Source organism: Vombatus ursinus, unplaced genomic scaffold, assembly GCF_900497805.2.
Source record: "Vombatus ursinus unplaced genomic scaffold, bare-nosed wombat genome assembly UNPS02014832.1, whole genome shotgun sequence".
NCBI classification, from domain to species: domain Eukaryota; kingdom Metazoa; phylum Chordata; class Mammalia; order Diprotodontia; family Vombatidae; genus Vombatus; species Vombatus ursinus.
The window spans coordinates 67,261,309-67,287,653 of NW_020954610.1; the positions used below are offsets into that span (position 1 = coordinate 67,261,309).

The 26,345-nt window shown below is 37.2% G+C and overlaps 1 protein-coding gene across 1 annotated transcript in view; it reads left to right on the forward strand.

Moving 5' to 3' along the window:
* Positions 1-26,345, forward strand: part of LOC114025884 — a 176,953-nt gene that overhangs the window by 94,943 nt on the left and 55,665 nt on the right. The window contains exons 9-10 of the mRNA XM_027839396.1: positions 17,516-17,670; positions 18,530-18,607. Coding sequence (XP_027695197.1) covers positions 17,516-17,670; positions 18,530-18,607 — 233 coding nt within the window. The remainder of the gene's footprint in view (positions 1-17,515; positions 17,671-18,529; positions 18,608-26,345) is intronic.

The window sequence follows — 26,345 nt, forward strand, 5'->3', positions numbered from 1 at the left end:
ATGGATACTGCATGTTCATTTTCATGATTCTCTTGCGTGTTCATGCTCTAATATATATGAGTGGGCTGTGTGCCTAGGGCTGCCAGAGATATATATTTCAGTGCCTTGTCCTAGTTTGGATTCTCTGCTGGTTGCATAATGCCCTGGACAGTCACATGGTGACTAAAGAAAGGAAAGGTGCAAATGCCCATTTTTCACTTTTCTCTCTTCCTTTTCCCTACTCCAGTGTTTTTTGACTAAACTAAAATCTGTTAACTTCATATGTGTAGAACCTATTAGTTTTCTTACCTCCCTTGCTGGCATGCAAAACTACTTTCAGTCTAGTATGTTTGGATAGTTTCCATCAGTTTTAAGATGCTGCAACATACTTTTCATTATTATCAGACACTATCCCTCATGTAACATAGTTCTCAATTTCATCTGTCTAAAATTTTTGCGCTATATTTCATTGCTTGTAATTTTATTGGAATAATGAATTGCCAGTGAGGAAACTCCCTTCACCAATGTAAAGCAAAACATGTTTGCCTGGGGTCATTGTGTGCTTGTGTCTTGTCTAGGATAATGAATCAGTATGTGTTAGAGGTGTTTGAACGTTGAATTTTTTTTGACTTAAAGACTAGCTCTCTGTCCTCTATGTCATATCACATCTCATGTTGTTTATTATTATTATTTCTAATAATATGTAGCATTTATATAGTGCTTTGATGTTTGCAAATTGCTTTACTTACATTATCTCATTTGTCCATCCCTTCTGTTTTTATGATGCTTTATAGTTTTCATAGACATTATTATCTCATTTTATCTTTATCACCTTGTAGAACAGCCAGAGTAGGTGGTGTTATCCCCATTTTATAGATGGTGAAACTGAAGCTCAGAGAGGTGATTTGCCCAAGAGCATATGACTAATAGGTGGTGAAACTGGCTTTAATCTGGGGTTTTGGATTCCTAGGCATTGTGATCTGTTACATTATGCTCCCTCTCTAATAAATGAGGCATGTCAGAGTCAGGGCTTTAGACATGTGAATGTTTTGAATATATGTATGTGAAGGACAGTAGGATGTCAACTCCTTGATGTCAGGAATTGTTTTGTTTTCACCCCATGGATGAAGTATGTTTTGCTGCCTCAAATTATCTTCCTGTATGTTATCAGTGAAGTAATTCTTTTCATCATTATGTTAACAGGAATATTTAATAAATTGATTCCTGAAATGGAACACATTCCTTCAGTTAAGTTTAAAAGGGTGAAGGAAGGGAAGGAGGAAAGTATGGAAGAAGTAAGGAATGAAAGAAGAAAGAAAGAATGAAGGAAGAAGGAAGACTGAATGAAGTAAGGAAGAAGAAAGGAAAGAGAGAAAATGGAAAAAAAGGAAAGAGAGAAGGAAGAAGGAAGAGAAGAAAGGGTATCTAAAGATTAGATCACAGAATCACTTAAATTATTTTATTCAGCAAAGACAGTTGGAATTTTCTGATCCTCACACAATCATTATAGCTTAGCTTTGGGGAAATGCAAATGTTGCTCTCCCAAGAACATCTTCTGTGGCTCTCTATAGCACTTTCCCACATTCTTGTCTTTGACAACAGATTGTCTATTTCCCTCTTCCCCTGGAAACAGATGGAGTATCACTCACAGGAGACGGGTTAGAGCACCACATTACTAACTTGGATCTTTTATTTTCTGAGTTATGAAATATTCATTTAAACAATGGGCCAAACACTTCTGGTCATACTTCTCATTTAAGAAAACCATTTATTATGTTCTAATCTGTATGTGGACCTGGCCTCACCTTAGAAGCAACAGTAGTAGTAGTCCTTACTGCTATAGGGCCATAGTATCATCACATTATAAGAGCAGCTAGGTGGTACAGTGGATAATATGTGATGTCTGGAGTCTGGAAGACTCATGTTCTGAGTTCAAATCTGGCCTCAGATACTTACTAGCTGTGTGACCCTGAACAAGTCATTTCACCCTATTTGCCTCAGTTTCTCATCTGTAAAATGAGCTGGAGAAGGAAATGACAAACCACTCCAGTATCTTTGACAAGAAAACCGCAAATGTCATGAAGAGTCAGACATGACTGAAATCACTGAAGAACACCATCACATTGTAGATTTTGAGTTGGAAGGGGGTATTATACATGTCTAGTCCAATGTCCTCATTTTAAAGATAAGGAAACTGAGGCTCAGAGAGCTCAAATGACTTGCACAGCTGGTAAATGTAAGAGACAGGATTTGAACCTAGCTCTTCCTTAACGTAAGTTTAACTCTGTGCACTCTAGCAGGCTATTTGAGGAGTTACTATTTTAGGCAGATAACATGATGTGGACCAATAAATGAAAGGCAGATGTATCTGTGTATTACATAATAAAAACAGGATTGATATTAGTCATAAAATATACATTGGCGCTTCAATAATAATTAGAATAATAATGACTTATATAGTACTTAAAGGTTTACAAAGCATTTTACAGGTATTATCTCATTTGATCTTCACAACAACCCTGGAAGGTGGGTACTATTATTACCCCAATTTTACAGATGAGGAAACTAAGGGTGAGAGAAATTAGGTGACTTGCTCAAGGTCACACAGTTGTATATGTCTCAGGCTGAATTTGAATGCAGGTCTTCCTAACTTCAGGCCCAAACCTATTGACTGAGACACCCAATTGCCTCTAGAGTAGATGTATGACATTAGGGTAACATAATATATGGAAAGCATTTTGAATTTGGAGTCAGAGGATGTAGATTCAAATCCTGGCTCTGTCACTTGCTATCCATATAACTTTAGTCAAATCCCTTCAACTCTCTGGGCTTCAATTTTTCATCTGTAAAATAAGAGAATTGGTCTAGATGATCCCTAAGGTTCCTTCCAGCCTTAAAACTATAGTCCTATGTCCTTAGGATCTCAAATATATACCTCCAGAGGTCAATGGGAAGCTTAAGTGGTATAATGTGGTTTAGCACTTGGTAAGCTTTCAATTTATTTCTATATGTAAATGCTAATTATATCACCTCTTGCACATAGTAGGCACCTAATAATTGCATCTTCTAGCAAGGTCCTCTGATTAACAGTGATAGGAACCAAAAGACATTCAATACGTAGTTATTAAATTATAGGCTACCTTCAAGCTTGTGGTTTAACTTTGACTCTCATGTTAATTAAAGCTCAAACAGCTCACTGTTTTTAGTTGTCATGGTGTTCCTGAGTTTGCATTGATTCATTGATGCTTTCTAATCAGTGTGCCTTATGACTCAGAGTATGCTTTGGGAGGCTTCATGATTATGGGAGTGATCTGTGACTTTTTTTTTTAAAAAAGAATTTCTTTTTTTTTTATGTGTGCAAAAGTAATTGGTCTTTATGGGGACTGACTGCATAGACTTGTGCATCCTTCTCTAACCACATATGTTATTTTAGTCAGTAAATGCTGTTCTGGTATAAAAATGCCATCCATTGAAGTTTTTCTCCCCACCCCCCTGAACTCTCCCTGTTTTTAAAGAAAAAGAAATTGTGTCAGTGTGAAAATGGTGCATTCCGTAATGAAAACGTTATGTTCTAATATGTCTGGCAGTGTAAGGAACATAAGAGAATTGGATATAATTCAGATAGTTTTTGCAACAATTTTTTTTGTGTTTAAAAAATATGATTTTGCCCTTTTCCTTAAGTTTTCAGAGCAATGAACAGAAAACAGTAGCCCATCCCCCCCAAAAAATAATGTGGTGAGATATGTTTATAGAACTCTGCAGCCAGTTTTGAATTTGTTTCAAAAGCCCAGCTATTTGGGAGTATGCATCTAGATTTTATTAGTGAGGAACCACTATTTTAGAGTTTGGACTATTTGTTTGGTTTGATTTTTCAGTGTCCTTGTACCCTTGTTTTGTGTTCACAAGGTTCATATTTCGGGGCTTCAGCTGGGCAAAGGATAAACTGGAATACGTGGTCTTGCTTGAGAGTGTCAAGAGTCACTTGTAAGCAACTCTCACCTGCTAGGGACTGCAATAAACTCCTTGTCCTTTCATATTCTCACTCCATCCTTCATCTTGTATACTATCTCTCACCTTTCTTCTTTTTTTCCCTCACACGTGCCCTTTTCTCTCATGTTCTTTGCCACAGTCTCTGTCTCTCTCTTTCATTCTCACTCTCTCTCTTGTTCATTCTTACATACTAGTTCTTGCATTCATTATTCCATTACCTCTTCCAGAGTCATTTGCACTTCTACCCACCCACTTCCTTCTACCTTTCCTTTATAGTCACTGCCCTTGTATCCTAGAAAGGAAACAATCCAACCCAGGGTCATTGATTCCCAGTCTTGAATTTGTGACTTTTCCTTCCTTTTCCATCTCACTGTCCTAAAATAAAATTATTTTTAATCATAAGACCTTAAATTTAGAGCTGAAGGAGACCTTAGACATCATCTAATCCAACTATCTTTTTAAAAAATGAGAAAAGTGACACCCAGAGAGATTAAGATACTTGACCAAATATCACATAGGTAGCAAGTAGCAGAATTGAGGCTCAAACTCAAATCCTCTGACTCCAAGTCCAGAAGTTTTTTTCAAGGTACTATACTACAATTTTTTACAAATTTAAATATTATGTGTCATCCAGAATAGTTAAGGTCAGTAAGAGGGCTGAGGATGGCTCAGAAAGGAGCATTTGGATATCTCAAAGTTCCCAAAAAGTCAGTGATCACTAGATCAGTAGCATGAAGATTGCATCTGTCATCTTGCCTAGAATGTATTTTCTTTATACTCTATTGTGTCAGGTTGGTTGGTGAAGTGGGTGACATGATAGACTTCTTGTCACAGATAGAGAACCAGGGAAAATGGAAATCTGGAGGCCTAATGGCCAATGTAGATTTTGGGGGGCTAAATTTGCTAGAAGTGGGGCTAGGTAACCTATATAGTTACACCAGAGCTGAAAATTGTAGTCTGTTTTATTAAAGGTCTCAAAGAAAAAAAAATCTATAGCCTACTTCAAAATATTATAATTAGCTGAGCCAAATTCTTTTAGTCACAAAATTATAGGTTCAGAAATGATCTCAAAGCCTCTCAAGGCTAAGTCATACTTTTTTTCTTTGATTTTTAGAAAAAGAGAATATATTTATTTTTTAAAAATTGATTTATTTATTTTTAGTTTTCAACATTCACTTCCACAAGATTTTGATTTCCAAATTTTCTCTCCATCTTTCCTCTCCCCCTAACCCAAGATTGCCTGCATTCTGATTATCCCTTCCTCTAATCAACTTTAATAAGTCCCTTATGATTTCTCTTTCCTATTTACCTTTTCACGCTTCTCTTGAGTCTTGTATTTGAAAGTCAAAATTTCTATTTAGCTGTTTTTTTTTAATTCCTCTATGTCATTGAATATAAATTTTCCTCCCTTACTGATTACCCTCAGTTTTGCTGGGTAGGTGATTCTTGGTTTTAATCCTAGCTCTTTGACCTCTGAAATATCATATTCCAAGCTTTCTGATCCCTTAATGTAGAAGTTGCTAAATCTTGTGTTATCCTGATTGTGTTTCCACAGTACTTAAGTTGGTTATTTGTGGCTACTTGCAATATTTTCTCCTTGACCTGGGAACTCTGGAATTTGGCTATAATATTCCTAGGAGTTTTCCTTTTGGGATCTCTTTCAGGAGATGATTGGTGGATTCTTTCAATTTCTATTTTACCCTCTGGTTCTAGAATATCAATGCAGTTTTCCTTGATAATTTATTGAAAAATCATGTGTAAGCTCTTTTTTTATCTTGAATTTCAGGTAATCCAATGATTTTTAAATTATCTCTCTTGGGGGCAGCTAGGTGGCACAGTGGAAAGAGCACCGGTACTGAAGTCAGGAGGACCTGAGTTCAAATCTGGCCTCAGACCAAACACTTGACACTTACTAGCTGTGTGACTCTGGGCAAGTCACTTAACCCCAATTGCCTAAAAAAAAAGATGATCTCCCCTGGATCTATTTTCCAGGTCAGTTATTTTTCCATTGAGATATGTCACATTCTCTTCTATTTTTTCATTCTTTTGGTTTTATTTTATAATTTCTTGATTTCTCATAGAGTCATTAGTTTTCATTTGCTCCATTTTAATTTTTGAGCAATTATTTTCTTCAGTGACCTTTTGGACTTCCTTTTCCATTTGGCCAATTCTGCTTTTTAAGGCCTTCTTCTCCTCATTGGCTTTTTGGACCTTTTTTGCCATTTGGTCTAGTTTATTTTTTAAGGTGTTATTTTCTTCAGTATTTTTTGGGTTTCCTTTAGCAAGCTATTGAATTGTTTTTCATGATTTTCTTGCATCACTCTCATTTCTCTTCCCAATTTTTCCTCTACTTCTCTTACTTGATTTTCAAAATCCTTCTTGAGCTCTTCCATGGCCTGAGATCAATTCATGTTTTTTAGAGGCTTTGGATGTAGGAGCTTTGACTTTGCTGTCTTCTTCTAGTTGTATGTTTTGATCTTCTTTGTCAGCAAATAAGTTTCTATAGTCTGAGTTTTTTTTTCTGTTGTTTGCTCATTTTCCCAACAAATTACTTGACTTTTTAACTCTTTGTTAAGGTAGGGCTTTGCTTCCAGTGTGGAGGGTATACTGTCCCAAGCTTCAGGGGTTTTATGCAGCTGTTCCCAGAGATACTTCTAGGGACTTGTAAGTTTTCAGTGCTTCCAAGGTAGTATGATCTAAGGAGAGATGTTTACTCCTCTCCTGACCTGTGCTCTGATCTCTGAGTGACCACAAGCACTCTTTTTCACCCTGGAAGTGTGAGGAGGGTCGCCTCTCCACTGCTGCCACAAGCTCTGCTATGCTAGTGCTTCTCCTCACCCCAGGACTGCCACCCAGGACTGCGACACAGATTCAAGTATGGGCAAAGCAACAAAATACTGCCTCAGTGCCAACGATGAGATCCCTGTGATCTCTTTCTGATCAGTTATTCAATCTCCTTGCCATATGTGGGCTGAAAGCTCCAGAAGCAGCTGCTACTGTCACTGCCACCACTGCTGCTGCTGTTGCTGCCGCTGTGACTGCTACCACTGCTTCAGCCCCAGGGCTGTGCTGGGGTTGGAGCTGGACTGTGCTACTCTCTCACCCAGGTCTGACAGACATTTTTTAACTGACTTTTTAAGTTGTCTTTGGCATTTATGGGTTGAAAAGTCTGGAAACTGCCACAGCTGTCAGTGATTCAATCCTCTGACGCCTGCTCTGGGTTTTCTGGGGCCTGGTCTTTGTTGGTGCGACTTATGTTGGAATGTGCTCCTCTTTCAGCCTGGTGCAACAGACCATTCCTGTTGACCTTCCAGGTTGCCTTTGGCTAGAAATTTGTTTCACTCTGTCTTTCTGTGGGTTCTGTTGCTCTAGAATTTGTTTAGAGTCATTTTTACAGATCTTTGAAGAGGTTCAGGGGAGAGCTCAAGTGAGTCCCTACTTTTATTCCACCATCTTGGCTTCATCCCACTCTTTGATTTTTAAAATTTAATATTTATTTATTTACCATTTATAAAATTTAGTATATTAATAATTTAATATACAATAACATAATGTTAATAATTTATTTAATACTTTTATTTTTCAGATATTTTATTAATCTCTCATTCCCACTATCCCCCATTTATTAAATTTTTTAAAAATCCCCCAAAACAAAAATCATACCCATCAATATATTGTTACATAGTCCAGCAAAAACAAATTCCCACTTTGACTTTGTCTGAAAATGTGTTTCTTTTAAAATTCAACAATGTAACTCTATCAGGAGGTAAGTTGACATGTTTCATTTTCATTCTTTTTGACTCATAGTTTTGTCATTGGGTTAATCAGATTTCCAAAGTTTTTCAAAGTTGTTTTTCTCAGTAATGTTATTAGCCTTGTATAATTTTTTTCTCCTAGTTCTGTATCCTTTACTCTGCATCAGTCTTCTCGGTCTCCTCTGAAATTTTCCATTTCATCATTTCTTAGGAAATTATAATATTCTATCACATTCATATATTACAATTTGTTTTGCCATTCCCCTGTATGAGCATATCATTTTAGTTTCCAATTTTTGACTACCATGAAAAGAGCTGATATGAATATTTTTGTACATATAAGTCATTTTCTTCCTTAAATTCTTTGAGATATGTAGGCCAACCCATCTGTGAACAAGCATCACCTCTATAACATCAGTGATCAGGGATCCTGCTTCTCTCCTTGAAGACCTCAAGATCTTTGATCTTCTAAGTAGAATGACCCCATTCTTTCCCAGGCAGTGAAATCTACTCTTACACAGATCACTTTGGGCATCTTTCCTGACATCAAGCCCCTCTTCAACCTGATGCTCCTACTTTTGTCTTTGGGGCCAAAAAAAGTCCAATTTCACTTCTATGTGGTGACCCTTTGGGTAATTGTAGGTAATGATTGCATTCCCCTAAGTCTCCATGTAGTTGTATCTTAAGGCTAACCATCCCTAATTCTTTCACTTGGTCTTTACATAATACCACCTTTCATCAACCCCATTATCCTCTTATTTACCCAATCCAACTTATTAGTTTTCTTCCTAAAATATAGCACCTAGGATTGCTCATTTGTTGTTCAGTTGTTTTCAGTCATGTCCAACTTTTCATGACCCCATTTGGGGTTTTCTTCGCAAAGATACTGGAGTATTTTGCCATTTCCTTCTCCAGCTCATTTTACAGATGAGGAAACTAAGGCAAACAGGGTTAAAATGACTTGCCCAGGATCACCAGCTAGTAAGTGTCTGAGGCTATATTTGAACTCAGGAAGAGGAATCACCTAGTACTCTATCCACTGTACCACCTAGCCGCCCACAGTATATAGAATTGCGTATAGTACTCCAAATATAGTTTCATGAGGACAGAGTATGGTAGAACTATGGTTTCCCTTGTTCTAGACATTATGCTGTTCTTAACAGAGCCAAAGGTAACATTAGCTTTTTGAACTTGTATTGTGCTTATAATCCACTTTAACCCCAAGATTTTTTTTTTCTCCATTATGGAAATTTTTGTACATGAGAACAATTTTAAGTTGCACTTTTTACATAAATCACATAGGGGATTGGACTAGATGATATCTAAAGTCCCTTTTAGCTCTATGCAGTAGACAAATAGAATGTTGGAAGGACATAGTTTTTTAGAATATATAGGTTTGATTTGGGGGCCATGTCAACAGATACATTTAGCAATGAGTGAATATCTCTTTTTGTAATATGTTTCATAGATGAATAATGAAAAACAAACACATATAGACCTTAGAACTTAGTTATGGTGACATAGCTCACAATATTACCTTTGGACAGATTGTATTATTTCCAATTGTGGGCAAATTATCAGTGACTTTCAAATCATAGCAAAAAATATGAAATGGCTCTTTCTTTAAAGTGCATTTGCCCTTATGTACATCATGAAAGCTGTATTTGATGTGTCCTTATATAAAAAATTATGAAAGTGAATTAACTGATTTCAAACTGTGCATTAAGAAAATCTCAAAGATCAGAGGAGGAAACACAGTTACAAAAGAATGGAAAGTCAAGAAAGGGACATATGGGAAGTTTTAAAAAAGTGTGATTGAAATAATTTCTATATTATATGAGGCACAGAATTGCTCTCTCTGTTGCTTAAGATATTTTTAATAATGTGCATTTCAAATGTATATCCTTCCTATACAGAGAACATGATGCCATTGTTATGGGGATATATGCTTTCAGTTCATGTTCCAGTAGCAGAAATGGGTTGTCTGATTGGGCTTCCCTTGTGGCCTGTGTCATATATTTTCAAGACAAACGACCAGCTTCAGGGCAATTTTTTTCTATGCAAAGGTTAATTTGCTCACATGGAGATCCAGGTGATGTGTATCCTCACAGTGCTTTGGCTAGTTGAGGTAACTCAGTCAAAAAAATGAACTTGAGATAATGTGTCAATGGAAAGAGTGCTGGATTTGGAGTCTGAGGATCTGGGTTTGAATTCTGGTTCATCCATTTAGTAAAACATCACTTAACCTTTCTGTACCTTGGTTTCTTCAGCTGTGAAATGAGGGAGTTGAGGTAGATGGCCTCTAAGTTGTCTTCTGTCTCTACATCTATAATTTAATTATCCTCAGTTTTAATTCACTTTAGATTTTCAGTGGAAGTGTTTGATATTAGGCAAGATGGAAAGAGAAAACAAGAGAGAAAGAAAGTTGAATGATTTGGAATAACACCTATGTATGTTTGTATGCATTTATCTTTTTACATAGCTGTGATTTCATCTGTATAGGGAGTTCCTGGTGAGGAAATTCTTTCTACCAATGCAGATCAGCAACTATTCTGCAACTTGTAGTTGTAAGGAGTTGACTAGGGCAATAGGAGGTTAAATGACTTGCTCTGGGTCATATAGCTAATGTATGTAAGAGGAGGGACCTGAAAATGAGTTTTCTTGCCTCTAAGGCTATCCCTTTGTTCATTTTGCCATGATGCTTCTCATCCAGTTTATGTTTCTATGGCTCTTTTCTCTGGAGACCTCAGTGCCATTTTATATGCCCACCTCACAAATGTACTCATTCTATGGTTCTGGCTGAAGTTTTCCCAATTTGGGGGAGTGGGAATGTGCTGAAGCCAGCATGTTCTTGCGTAAGTAGTGGCCAGAACAGTTGTACAAAAAGTCCAGGTTAGTAATCATGGAGCTGAAGTGAAAAAATGGTGTCTGGAGTATAAGCAGGGTCAAAACCAGTTACTCAAAAAAGTATTTATTGAGCATGTGCTATGTGCCAAACACTGCAAAGTTCTGGGGATAGGATTAAAAAGAAATGCAAAATCAGTCTCTGACTTGAAGGAGCTCACAACATATAAATAAGTAGGTATGATGGAAGGCAATCTCAGAAAGAAAGGCACCAGGACCTATAAAAGGGGGAGGGACTAGAAAAGGCTTATTGTAGAAGTCAGGCTCAATAAAATCCAAGGAAGGCTAGTGAGATCAGTAGATCAGGCTGCAGTGATCTAACATGGAGGCAGCCTGGAAGAGTTTGAGTCTGGCAAAGATTTCTCTAAGTATTTTGCACTCACTATTTGGTGGGTCCATGTACCTTTTTTTTTTTCTTTTAGTCTAGCCGTAAGTATCTAGTTCTGCTCTTTAAGTTCCTCTAAATTCATCTCAACTGGACAGCTCCCACTGCTATAAGCAGTTCCTTTTCATGGCCACTTGTTGTCTTCAAGCAGTGCTTTCTGACAAAGTCCTTTTGCAATAGGTTGAGGAAAGCCTTATTATTTTGTTATGAAGAAGCATGGACCCAGAGTGGCCAACTGATTGATTACAAATAAAAGCATTTTAACAGCACATTCAAGAATTTATCAGGTCTTTCCTTTTTTTTTTTTTAATTATCAGACTCACAGAATTTGTGTTAGAAGGATCCGCAACCTATAGATAAAGGAATACCCATTATAACAAACCTAACATTAATCTCTGCTTCTCTGTCTCTGTCCATCTCTCTCTGTTTTTCTCTCTGTGTGTCTCTCTGTCTCTCTCTCCCTCCCAGCCTCCCTCCCTCCATCCCCCCCTTTCTCTTCTTCCCCCCTTTTCCAACCTTTTTCTGTTTCTGTCTCCTGGAAATCATTAATATTGACTTTGTAGTGTATAATCATTTTTTCATATAAACTATTGCTAGGCTATATAAAATAATTCTTAATTGAATACTTACCTTTTATTTAAGAGAACAAATTAAGAAAACAAATATAGCATTTTGTGTATGTTCAATTCAACAGATATTTGTTTGTTTTGTGCCCACATGGTGCAGAGAACTGTGCTAGGCACTACGAGAAATACAAATGTTAGATTTAATATGGTCCCTACATTTAGAGCATTAGCATTACATAACACAAGCATTTTTGACCAACTACAGAAGGTCTTTAGACTTTACAAGTAATGGAGTATTAGAGCAGTTGGCTTGGAACTAGAAGACAGTAGTCCAAGTATCTCAATACTTTTGTGGCTGGATGAGTCACCTTGCCTCTCTAAGCCTCAGTTTCTTCATCTGTAAGATGGGAGTAATAATATTTTTACTGCCTGCCTCATAGAGTTGTTGTGATTATATGCTTTTTTTAAACCGGTGCTATACAAACGTGAGCTAGTATTTTATGCTCTCATGTGTGGCTAGAATCCAGAAACAGTTTATCTAAAAGTCATAGTAGAACTGTACTTGATTGAAAGATTGGTGATTGTGTTTATTTTTGTTGCATTCTTGGTACCACGCTTGGCGCATGCAGGAAATAATTTATGTAAAAATTTTTATTAATTTTTTCATACAAGACTAAATCATAGAAGATATAACCTTTTAGCATATGCAAAGGATATTGCTAGGCAGTGTGGCATAATGGCTAGACAGTTGGCCTTGAAGACAGGAAGACCTGAGTTCAAATCTTTCCTTTATGTTACTAGGGTGAGCACTTGGTAACTAAGATGATAAATTACAACAAGATACCAGTTCTGCTTTGGCACCAATGGTTCTCCACACTTATGTAAATCTCAAGTCTAGACTTAAAAAAAAAAAGGAAAAAAGAACATTATTCATGACAATGGTATTGCAAAATGAATTAAATACTAGGACTCCTAATTTGTAACTCTATTGTACCTCAGATCACATAGTACAACCTCCTCCTTTTGGAAATGAAGAAACTGAGTCCCAAAGAGGCAAACTCACTTTACCCAAGAACACACAGATAGTAAGTAGCCTTGCTGGAATTTGAACACAGGTCTTATGATAGCAAATCTGGCATGCTTTTCACCATGCCACACTGCCTCTCCTGTCTCTACTCATTTCTTCAAAGATATTTTAAAATATTATATAACCTCCCTCCTCAAGCTTAATTTTTATTTCTACAAATTTGATTTAATAAATCTGAATTAAATACCTGCTATATGCAAGGCACCATAGTTAGGGGAGAGAAATGGTACAAGTGATAAAGTCAGACCTGTGCATCAAAGACAATCAATTTGGCAACTTTGTGAAGGAGTAATTGGAGTTATCTTGAACTACTGCTCCATGACCTCTTTCCCCTACCCCCACCCCCAGCCATGGGAAAAATAACTTCAGTTAAATCCATACAAAGAAGTTTCTTAAATTGAGTATAGCTAGATTTGTACTGCCTCAAGTGAAATTTGGCAAAATGGTAAACTGAGGTAAATCTCTGCGCAAGATAACATTTATTAGCATGAGCATGGTACCTGCCAAAAAATGGGTCAATGGATTGCTGCCATTGATGCCAAAGACCCCAAACAAAAGGTTTTGGGTACTACAGAACAAAGAATCTTGGGATTGAGTACAACATGAGTGGTTACAAAGCTGAGGCACAGAGAATGGAATGATTGGTCAGAAGTTTGGTAATGGGAGCTGGCAATGGCCTCCCATTCTTTTCTTTGAGTACAGGTGTGAGGTAGTGAGTCTGACATTTGGATGGCAAACCAGATATCTTTAAAGGACAGTTTGGTAGAGTAAAGATGTCAGGCCCAAATGCTCTTGTGTTCACATGCATTCTCCAAGGTTAGTTAAATTCCTTGAGACAGCAATTTTTCAACTTAACAGGCCAGTTGAACTCTGAACTAAGCTCAGAAACAAAGAACAAAAGCAGTTATTGGACAAAATCAATTACTTGTAAATAGAGTCAATAGGAAAATGATACAGGATCAATCTTAATCTTCTCAGGACCAAGCTAAAATGTTTGACCAGAGAATATCTGAAATTACAGAAGAAAGCCCTTTAGTCTGTTTTTTTAAACTTTATTAATATGTCTTGTTTTTATATTGCCTAAATTTTTCCCTATATTATTCTCCTTGCTTCTCCCAGAGAGCCATCCTATGTAACAAAGAAGTTTTTTTAAGAAAAAAAGAGGAAGAGAAAAAAAATCAGCAAATCTAACACATACACACACACACAAATCAGTAAATGCGTGTAATGTTCCACTCCTGTGGACCTCTCAGTACTAAAAACAGCCTTTCCAAGGAATAGCATTAAAAAGCAAATATCTCCTTTTCCTTTGGACTGATATGCTCCTCATTTGGTTTATCTTATTTGTTGTAAACCTTGTAAACCTTGCTAAACTTTGTTTCCTTTTAAAGAGGAGTAGAACCTTCTAAGAGGAAAAGCTTTTAGTGGTTCTGAACCAACTGCCAATCAAAAATACATTGTTGAGTGTTGGGCAATGTTGGTCTCTAGTGAAGAGAGAAGGCATCTTGGCCTGCTGGTTGCAAGTATTGTTTTTGAGGAATGTAGCTGTGGAAGTTAAGAGGACTTCTACATTAGTAACTCTGATTATGAAGGAGTTCAGAGGCAATTTGGTGTAGTGGGAAGAATACTGAATTTGGAGGAAGAAGTCCTAGCATCAAATCTTGTTTTTGCTGCATGATAACTACAACCTTAAGGAAGTCATTTGACCTCTCTAGCCTCAGTTTTGTCAACTGTAAAATAGAGTTGGGCTAGAAAACCTCAAAGATCCCCTTCAACTCTAAAAACTGATTCCTATAAAGCAGTGGGACTTAGTAGGGTAAATAACATTTATCCTTACAAATAACAATATTTATCCTTATTAGGCTAAATAAGAGATTTTGAATTTAGTTAACACAGGTCCTAGAAAAGGTGCTTATTAATAAAAGTTAGCTTTACATAGAGGTGAAGTAGGTGGCCACCTGCAAAACACCCCGATTTCATAGGCAAGGGAAAGGGCCTACTACTCAAGGAAATAACTTCCCTCTGGGTTCCATCTGGGAGTTGAAGTGATGATGACTTGAGGACAAAGCACAACAGTAAAATGTATTTTAGGAGGAAAAAGAAATGCTACCTACCATACCTCCCCCTTTGCTGATGCCAAAAATGTCTTTAAGACGCAACAAAGCCTTTCATTCCATGATCAGAAATGAAGATTTAGAGAAAGATTAAGGTGGTGGGTTAATGAAAACTCACTAAATAAGAAGTAGCTTTTGGGATTTATACAAGAAAGCCCTTTTGTGCCTGCTCAGGTTGTCCTGGCCTGCATAATTCTGGATTAGTAAGAAAAGAGAGTTCCAGCTAAGGCCAACCATTGGCTCTCCTTAAGTGGGAAATTGAGGGGGCTAATCCTTCCATTACAAATATGACTTAACAAGGTAAATTTGATATCTTTAGACTCAAACACATGAATTTCTCTGTAAGCCCTATTTCACTGTGTTCCCTTTTATAGAAGGCACAGCTTCTGCTGAGCACTCACAGTTCCATTTCCCATCTGTGTCTTGTAGATACAGCTACCTGAAACGCTTCCAGCTTCCTTATCTGTAATTAGATGCTTATATAGGGTTTATTTTGAGCAGTTAGGTGGCTGGAGCACTGACCCTGGAATCAGGAAGACCTGAGTTCAAATCTGACCTCAGACACTTATTAGCTATGTGACACTTGGGCTAGTTACTTAACCTGTTGCCCTAGTTTCCTCATTTGTTAAATGAGCTGGAGAAGGAAATGGCAAACTACTCCAGTATCTTTGCTAAGAAAACCCTAAATGGGGTCATAATGAGTTGGACACAGAATGACTGAACATCAGGTTGGTTTAGTTTGTTAGTGACTTTGAGATCCTTAATGGAGATTGTTTTTCCATTTGATAAAGATCTGTGGAGGAATTCCTTATATTCAGTAATTGTGTTAGCTTGGATTAAATTTGTAGTTCTAATTTAACATGGGAGTTTAAGTCTGACAATGACACCAGAATCCCTGATTACTATGATTTGCAGATTACTGGCAGCCACTGGTGCCAATGGTTGTTAAATTCCCTCATAATGCCATAAAATTACATGTTTACACATTAGGCAGCTAAGTAGCACAGTCAGGGAGTCTTGAGTTTAAAACATGCTACATGAATTGTGTGGCTTTGGACAAGTCACTTGAACTCTCTCAACCTCAGTTTGTGTATCTGAGGGTCTTCCCCTTCCAGTTTGATTTTTTTTTATTAAAGGGGCCATCACTTGAATCCCTTTGTAAAGAGGCCTATTCACTGAATGAGTGTTTCCTCACTCAAAGTGAGAACCTGAGAAGACCTTAACTTAAAAGGGCCAGGGTCTCCCACTGCATCCTGGACAATCTCTAGTCATTCTGATGAATATCTGGCCACTGGACCTAGATGGCTCTGAAAGAGAAAGTGAAGCTGGTGACCTTGTACAGCCCTCCTTCACTCAAATCAAAGTCATTTGCAAGTCATGTCATCATCTCCCTGATGTCATGGTTCTCTTCGAGAACGAAGGACAAGCACAACCTAATATCACTTACCTCACAGGGTTGTTGTGAGGATCAAATGAAGTAATATGTAAATGCTAGCCACCATCATCATTATTGTTATTATTGTTAAAACTCTCCACCAATGAAGTACCCTTCTAAAGTCTCCTCATAGTATGGAGATGATTCTTGGATCTCCAAGTTTATACTGATGGAGAATCAAGCTTTGGCAGGTACCACCAAGCTGGAAAAAACTTCAGTCACAGATCCCCAAGTAGACAATGTTTGTTGTATGAAGACCAGCTTAGCTGAATTAAGAGAATCACGACCAGGTTGGTTGCTTAGTGATGGATTTTTTGGCTAAAATACCACCCATAGGGATGTAACATGAGATTCTTGAAATAACGAAATGTGGAAGTTGAAATGCCAATCAAAAATTTCTCCTACTTATACTTATTCTGCTCTCTAGTTTAGGTTTTTAAAAAGGTAATACTTCCTTGGATGATTTCTCCTCTTCTGACTCTACAAGGCTGAAAATTATTATAAGCAATCCTTAGCATGCACCATAGATTTACTGCTGGAAGCGACCTTGGAATATATTAAATCCAACCCCCTCATTTTATAGATGAGGAAACTGAGGCTTATAGTAGCTAATGTATTTGCCCAGAGTCAAATAGTTAGAAAACGTTGGGGACAAGATTCAAACTCAAATCTCCTTCATTTCAGGTCTAGCAGTCTTTCCACTATACCACCTAGCTGCCTGAAAGGGACCTCTGAAACAATCTATTACAACTTGTAAATGAACGGCATCCCCTCTACACCACCCCTGAAAAGTGATCATCCAGTCTGTCTTAGAAATCTGCCTATTAGGGGAAGCCCACTAGCACTGAAGGCAAGCCATTCTACTTTGAGATAACTCTGCTTGGTGGGACATTTTTCCTTACAATAAATCTAAATCTGCCTTTCTTCAAGAAGGACATGTTGGTAGAATGGGATGTGGCTTTGCAACTATTGGTATCGCCAACTTAATAATTTTTCTAGGAAGCAAAATGGAGACAGGAGTGGTGGATGTGAGGTGAATAAGATACCAGACCTGAATGGCTGGAGCTTTGCCGTCTTCAGAGATTTACAATGCTCCTTGTTTTCTCTTCATTTTCTCTGTTGCCCATCTTTCACTTGGACAATAAGTTAATGTTGAACTCACCCACTTCTCCAGTTTTTTCTCTTTGTTATAATCATGGAACCCCTTTCTCATGATCTCCAGTTGTCACAATTTAATGACTGAGAAGCATTACAGTTAATGATCACTATGTATGTGCTTGATTTTTTTTAAACCACCCAGGAGCTGAATGTCACAAGCTGCAGTGGTCCCAGACTGAAAGGGGATAAGCTTCTTCTCTATGCAAGTACATTTTGCAACAGGTTGACCGTAGTGGATATAAGTTGGAGTGGGGCTACAGATCTGGGTGTATTAGCTCTTGTTGAAGGAGCTTCAAGGTACAGTATCAAAAATTAATTCTGTCTTTCCCCAAGTGCAATAGTAGCCTTTCCTTTTCCTGTGATCAGTATCTGTAGAAAGAAAAGAGAACACCATCTTAATGGTTATTTTCCTCTAGACACCCTCCTATAGCTTTCTAGTGTCTTGAAAATGTGGTGCTCAGTTTTTGACATAATACTTTAGATATTGCCTGAAAGAGTATGGTAGAACAATACCATGGCTTTTTATTCTATCCTTGTGTTAATGCAGTCTAAAACCATCTTTGCTCTTTTGGCAGTGTGTCACATTGTTGAGTCATATATAACTCCCAAACCAGGAAGAGGGATTGCTTTGTTCTAGTGAATTCCTTTGTCCTCTTTGGATTTTAAAAAAAAAATGCTTCCTGTAAACTCTTGCGTGACCTTAACGTCTGGAGGCTGAAATAACATGAATAATTGCAACTTGCAAATAATCCTGACACCTGATTTAAGCCATTTTTTGCAATCATAGTTAACCCTCTTTTCTGAGCTCCTATCACACTTATCTGTATTACTTATGCTGGCATAGTGCCTTGCATTCTTACTTAACTATCTAGAGTCTGCATGTATTGGCTAAGACCTTAGATTTCTTTTGTCTTTTTTCATAGCAAATGCTATATGTATATATTTTTCTCTGTAAAGATATTTATAGATCTACATAGAAAGATCTATAGATAAATATATCTTTTATCTCTCTACAGATATACCTATATCTAAATATAGATAGATCTCTATACAGATAGAAATATATAGAGATATATAGATAGACACAGATATTTATCTTCTTTTTTAAATAAAGAAAAAAATGATTAAGTGTAACTATAATTTTGTTTACTTTTAGCCTTCAAGGATTATCTATAAATGGATGCCAGATTACAGATAAAGCCATTAGAGCCTTAGTTAAAAAACATGGAAACAGGTAATAACATTCAACCTTTTATCTCTATACAACTGTAACATATTAGTCAGGGAAACATTGGAAACTTCTTTGGGGTGCTCATTGCTGAGTTACTGGTAATTTTGAATATATGTATAAATATTTTAAAAGCAAACTGTAGAATTAAATAATTAGCAAATTACTTTTCTAGATTTTATCTATTGCTTGGGATGAAAGAGTTAATCTCATTTAGGTAAAGTACCTATAAAAAAATCTATAATAGAGCATGATGATTGGAAATTTGTGTCATAGTAGGAAATGCCAACAGCACCAATCTGAGAATACTTCCTTTAGTGCTAATGGTTCCTACCACAGTGACAGTAGTGGTGGTCTCATCCCAAAGGGGCTTTCTTCCTCTTTTTGTAGCTTTTTGGAAATCTTGTGAGATTCTAAGGAATGATTCCTCTTTCTGGAGGCTATGCCACCACTGCTGTTACTTGCATTTGATACCAAAATAGCTAATTACAGCTTTGTCCCCAAAACAGTATATCACACCCCCCTCCACCCTTCATCCACATCCCCAGTTAAAATTCAACTATGTCTATAGTGGAAATCTCTTTGTCTATGTTATCCTAAGTTACAAAACTTACAAAGTTATATATCTTCTTGATGGTTTCATGTCAAAGATGTTATGTCAGATTAATTTTGTTTTCCTTTTTTTTGTGTTGCAGTTCTAGACTGTTAGATTAGGGAAATGCAAGTGAATTAATTTGCCTAGAATTTGGCAAAGCATTTGACAAAAATGCACATAAATTCTTGTGGATTACACAGAAAGATGTGATTAAAACAATAATATAGTTAGGAAATAGTTGACCGGTTGGTTGTAGAATAGTCATTAATGGTTCTATGTCAACTTGAAAGGCAGATTCAAATGGAATGGTCTAGGAATCTTAGCTGTTGTGTAATTTTTTTTGCTAGTAACTTAATGTTTTTCATGTATTCATATGATATAAAGCTAGGAGGGATAAGTAACATGTTGGATACATCAGGATGGATAAAGATCTCAACAAGCTAGAATATTGGACTGAATCTAATAAAGGGATAAATAAAAATTCTTAAATTTGTTTTAAAAATATCTTTATTAATATAAGATAAGAGAGCTATGCCTACAGTTTATCTGGAAAATAATCTGGGGGTTATTTTAGTTTATTACAAATGTAATAATCAACAATTTCATAGCTGCCAAGATAGTTAATGTAATATTAGGATGCATTAAGAGATAGTATCCATGCTTAGGGAGTGATAATTCTATTGTATTCTTCCCTGGTTAGAATACATCTAGAATATTATAGAATATACCTCTAAAGCCCCTTCCAATTCTGAGATTCTGTGACCCTGAAATGAGTATTGAAATGTGATCTAATGTTATCTGAAGACAACATTATAGAATTTTGAAGACTTTTCATAGAGCAGGCTATTGTGCTCATTCTAGGGACACTAGCTGTTGTTATCTTACTCCCATAGAAGATATTCAGAAGTACGTTCTCGAGTAGCAGTTATGGCTCAAGCCTTTTATTTAGAGGCATCTGATCTATATCTTGTCATTAGACTCAAATGGCTCCAGAGGAGAAAGTGAGGCTGGTGACTTTGCATAGCTCTCCCTCACTTAAATCCAATTCACTTGTAAGTCATGGAACCACCTTCCTGATGTCATGGTCCTCTTTAAGAATGAAGAAAAAACAACAACAACAAGAAGAGGCATCTATTCCTCTTTGATAAAAGTAAATTTTGATTGGGACACAAATTACATGGGTTTTTTTTTTAAATATCATAAAACACTATTTTTAAATAGTCTTGACCATCAGTTGCTTGCCTTCCTTCTAATATGATAACAGTCTTCTGTTCATATCATGATTCAGACAAGAATGGAATAGAATAGATATGTCTAGACACTGGAAATTGTTTACTGTCTGTGGTTATTTTTGACGTTTCAGACTTTCTGCTTGGTAGAGAAAAATATTCTACCAAATTGACTTAAAATGATTTTTTCCTTGAAAAGAAAAAAAACAAACAAACCATGCAATTGACTATGGGAAGTTTTAGGACCACTTACCTTGTTCCAGGATGACTGTCACTGTTCTTATTCTCTGTGTAAATCCTACTTATTCAAGGCCCACCCTCTCTATGCCAAGCCCACCTTGATTATTCCAGTCAACAACCATTTCTTTAGTAGTTAAGTTCCTATGGCATTTATAACCCATAAAACACAACCAGACATCCCCAAATCATAGAATCTCAAAATTTCAGGGTCGACAGGGGTGTCAGCTGTCATCTAGTCTGCCTCATAGCTGAATAAGAATCCCCACCAAATCATAACTAGTAAGTAGCTATTCAACCTCTGCTGGATGACCTCCAAAGAGGGGCTACACATTCCCTCCAGAGGCAGGCAGACCCTTCTATTTCTGAAGCAGCTCTCATTTGTGGGAAGTTTCTCTTTACAAAACAAAAAATCAAAAACTAAAAAAATAAATATGCCTCTTTGCCACTTTTACCCTTTGCCCTTGATTCTTCTCTCTGAGTTCAAATAAAACAAGACTAGCATCTTTTTTACATGACTGGCCTTCTTATACTTGATGACAGCTTTCATAGAATGTTCCATGATAAAGATCCCCAGTTCCTTCACCCAATCCTCACACGCCATGGACTTGAAGCATTGAATTGTCCTGGCTGCTCTCTTCTGGACATCCTCCAACTTAATAATATTCTTTCTGCATACCTATATGATATTCTACTTTATTTTTACTTTGTTCAGTCATATCTAACTCTTCATGATCCCCTAGACCATACTGTCCATGGGTTGTTGTTGTTGCTTTTTTTTTTTGGCAAAAGATACTGGAGTGGTTTGCTATTTCCTTCTCCAGTGGAGTAAGGCAAACAGAGATTAAGTGACTTACCCAGGATCACACAGCTAGTAAATCTCTGAGGCCAGATTTGACTTTAGGTGTTCCTCATTCCAGGCCCAGCACTCTATCCACTAACCCATCACCTCATACTACTTTATGCTGCTTACCAATTAGTTCATGCATATATATCCTCCAAATAGATTGTAAGGTAAAATATTATTTTCTACTTCTTTTATATTTTTCAAAATGTCTAGCATGCCATGCTATTGAAACACAGTAACTATTCAATAGATATTTGTTGAATTCTACTTTGCAAAGAAGCATTTAACCAAATCTTCAGTAGAATGACAGTGATATATACATGTCTTCTATATATCTGGAGCATCCTACTCCTCAAATGGTTTTTTGGCACTGTCCTCTCTGAGCTGTAACCTCCATTAAATGTGAAGAGAGACTTACTGACAATGAAGTCTAGAAACACAGCTTTAAATAGTAGTCCTTGCCACACATCTCATATGATTCAAATCTTAGTTTCAGTCATTGTTTATTGGCTCCAAGGTATCATTTAGTCATGAACTCAATGATAGAAACTTTTCAAAGTAACTGTAGATTTCAAGGGAAAGCACAAGAATTTTCAGTGTCTGTCCTGTCCAGCTCCATTCCAATTTCTACTGGGACAGAGTCCAGCTAGTAGGGAGGTCAACTAAAATTCATAGGAATGGGGAGGTGGGGTTTGCCTTAGGGTGTTAGAGGAAGAGATTGAAGTATATCATCAGGACAAGAGGGCCCAAGCCAGGGGCTCCAGCAAATAAAGCCATGAGTTATGATGGTAATGATATGATGATAATAATAATAATTCACATTTATTTGTTGGCACAAAAGCCCTTTCTTCACAAAAATCATGTGAAGTAGAGCCACTTTATACATGTGGAAACTGAGACTCTGAAAGATTAAGTAACCACAGAGCTAGAAAGAGTTTAAGGCAGAATTCAAACATAGATGCTCTGAGTCCACATTCTATGTTTTATCCACCACAAAATCTAGAGGATACTAGAGACTTTTCCATTGTAGTAGTGAGTTGTAATCAAGAAGCCAAAAACAATTACTGTCTAAGAAAGGCTTTAAGCTAGGTCAAAGTCTGGTTAGGAAAAAAAATATGTCAGCAACAAGAATGGATGGGACCAAAGGCAAAGGATCACTAACTTGGAGGTAATATTCATCACTCATCTGCTTTCTTGTTTCCTTTTCTACTAGATAGTATGGCCAAGCATCTATCTCCATTCTTCTTGAGGAACTCTAGTTAATCAGCAGTGGACAGAGTACATCTTTGCTACTGTCTTGCAGAAAGTATGGTTAAATGTTCCAAATCATATGTGTATATCCCTGTATCTATATCTATACACACACAAGTATCTATATCTACTACTTTAGTAAAGAGGGCTGTTAGAGTAAGACATGAATGACAGTCAATCAGTCAACAAACATTTATTAAGCACCTACTATGTACCAGGCAATGGGGTTACAACTAATGGGGAAGAGTATGAAAACACTTATGTACAAACAAGATACATACCGGATAAATTGAAGATAATCAACGGACAGAAGATACTGGAATTAAGGGGGATCAGGAAAGACTTCTCAAAGAAGATTTTATTTGGGATTTGAAGGAAGCCAAAGAAACCAGGAGGCAGAGATGAGGAGGGAGAATATTTTCAGGCATGTGGAACAGCCGGTGCAAATGTGTGGAGTCTGATGATGGAGTATCTTAAGCAAGGAAAAGAAAGGAGGCACGTATCACTGGATGGAAGAATATGTAGTGGAGAGGGAGACAGAGTAAGGTATGAGAAGACCAGAAAAGTAGGAGGGAAGGACTTTGAACACCAAACAGAAAATTTTATATGTGATCCTAGGGGTGTTGGGGACTGCTAGAATTTACTGAATAGGAGGATGACATGGTCACATCTGCATTTCAGGAAGATTAATTTGACAGTTGAGTAGAGGACGAATTGGAGCAGGGAGAGACTTGAAGCAGGGAGACCAACCAGCAGGCTATTGTAATACTTCAGGTGTGAGAGGATGAAGTTGGTGGCAGGGTCATAGGAAAGAAGGGAGAGCATACAGGAAATGCTACAAACCTCTCCTACTTTCTTGGCTACTGCCTCCAGTGAAGGCATGCGTGGGATGACAAAGTTGGCTTTGTAATTTTGGGTGGCAGGCAAAGAGGAGTAGCAATTACGAACTGGTAGCCCCTGGGAATAATAGAGATGTATTAGTCTTGGGAGGGTCTGTGTGTTGTGGGGCTGACCAGAGGATGTCCTGATATTTGTTATTTTACATAAATTTAGAACAGTTAAGTTACATTAGTTATTGCATATCAATCCCTTCAAATGTTAATCAATAAAATGCATAGCTCTGCTAAGAGTTTATAACATTTTCTTTTTTTTTTTTAAATAGAATTCTAAAGAAATGTAATGCCTCTTTTAGACGACATCATTTACAGAGGTCAAGGCCAGCACAGATCTATGAATCAAATGGAATGAGAAGCTCTAATTATGAGACCAAATCTTTTCTTTCCACTTTGGAAGTTAATTCAATGCAATTATAGAGATTTAGCCTTTTGATGAACCCATGAAATTCTCATTAATGTTGAGGAAATAACATACAATCTCATTGAGAGGAGAATATATGACATTGCATCTCAGAAGAAATATGCATGGCTTTTATAAGATGGGCTGAAGCTTGCACAGAGAGAAAAGCAGCGATTTTTTGATTAGCAAATTGCCAGCAAGGGGCACTTTGCTTCAATTTTCAGCAATTTAAATCCCAGCATTAATCAGCTTTTGTAGAATACCACCTGCTGTTCACAGAGCAGCAAGGAAGGCATTAGCTAGAAGTTGTAGCAATAGCATTTGATCAGAGACCATGCTGACCACTGCCTATATTTTGTTTGAAGACCACTTTTATTATTATTATTATTATTATTATTATTATTGCTCAGGAGTTGGATCATGCATACCGTATCTTCATCAAATGGCTTTTCCGAGAGCTTTCTTTAAGGACAATGAACATTAGTGATAAGTCATCAGGTTTCCCACCAAATAGATCTTCAATATGTGTTGTATGAACATAATGTGTTATGTTGTATGTTATATAATATGTATTGTATGAACATATTAACCAAAATCAGAACTATGGAAACACAGGAAGAGTTATGAACTTGTAATTATGTGAAAATCGGTCTGTCTCAGTGCACCAAGAAAGCCTGTATCTGAAATGATGGCTATTGTTTTTATCATATATTTTATCACTCCCTTAATCAATATTTCTTGATGATCAGTGATATTCAAGGTGTTGTGCTAGGTAATGGGGATACAAAGGTATACAACAGGTATTTCCACCCTCACAGAGTTTGCAATGTTCACATGTACCATATTGTTTATACCCAGACTTTTTTCTTCTGTGTATGATATAGAAGAAATGTGATAAAGTAAATTAATTTCTTGGTTTGAATACTGCTTCTGACTCTTACTGGAGATGGGAATCTGGGCATGAAGTTGTAACAGGGTCGGGCAACCAAGGCCATGGTACTGGCATTTAGAGGGCATATTCTGTACTTGTAATCACCCCGCAGGTAGAAACAAATGAACTTAGCACCTGGTTATCAATAACTGGTTAAAATAAATAATTGCCAGACAATACTGTCTTTTGATCACCCTACAGAGGTCACATTCCAAGTGATCTATTCCCTCATGTGCCCCTACTCTGTTCTACCTCCTGGCAGCAGCCTTCCCAGCAGTGGTCATAGGGTGTTCTGGAGTCACTCTCCCTCTGGGGCTGTGTCCCGATGAAGGAGGTTTCTTCCCAAGGTCTTACCATCCTAGTGAATTTGTCTTCAAAAGCTGAAGCCATCCGTGTTGCTTGAAATCAAGCACATTTTGAAGTTCTCATCCAGGGCACCCGAATTGCTAGTTATCTCTCGGATAGACAAGTCACTTAATCTCTTGGTGTCTTAGGCTGCTCCAAAGGATTTTTTTTTGATAACTCATAGATAGTTTTGATAAGTGTTGGTGGAGGGCATTCTACTAGGAGTTCTTGACACTGATAAAATCACATGTTCTTCATAGATTTAGAGCTGGAAGGGACTTGAGAGATCATGGGACTCAACCTTCTCACAGTAAGGTATATAGCATTACATGACTTGCCTAGGGTCACAAGAGCCAAGATTTGAACCCATGACCTCATATCTCAACCTGCCTGAGCAGCTGTTGGATAAATTAGGTCAGAGAGTGGTTATGGCTGTTGATATAACCAAGAGGCCCTTTGTTCATCACGTCTTTATGTATGAAGTCTTCAGCAAGTTGCCTGTCTTTTGTAACCTGCAACTTTAATTCATTGGAGACTGCCATATTCAGCGCTTCCTAAACCTATAGCATCAATGGAAAAACATTAATATTAAAAAGGTTCCGTTTTTGTTTTAATGAGGTATTTGGGGTTAGTAAAGCACTGTGTTGTTCAGTCATTTCAGTCGTGTCCAGCTCTTCGTGACCTCATTTGGGGTTTTCTTGGCAAAGACATTGGAGTGGTTTGCCATTTCCTTCTCCAGTTCATGTTACAGATGAAGAAACTGAGGCAAACGGGGTAAGTGACTTGCCCACAGTCACAAAGCTAGTAACTGTCTGACAGCAGATTTGAATTCATGAAAAAGAGCCTTCCTGACTTCAGGCCTGTCACCACTGTGCCACCTAGCTCCCCCAGTAAAAACATTGCTTCTGCTTCTCAAAAGTGGCCTAGTCCTCACTTTTCTTCCTATTCAATTCTGGATCCAATTCACTTTCTTTCTTTCTTTCTTTCTTTCTTTCTTTCTTTCTTTCTTTCTT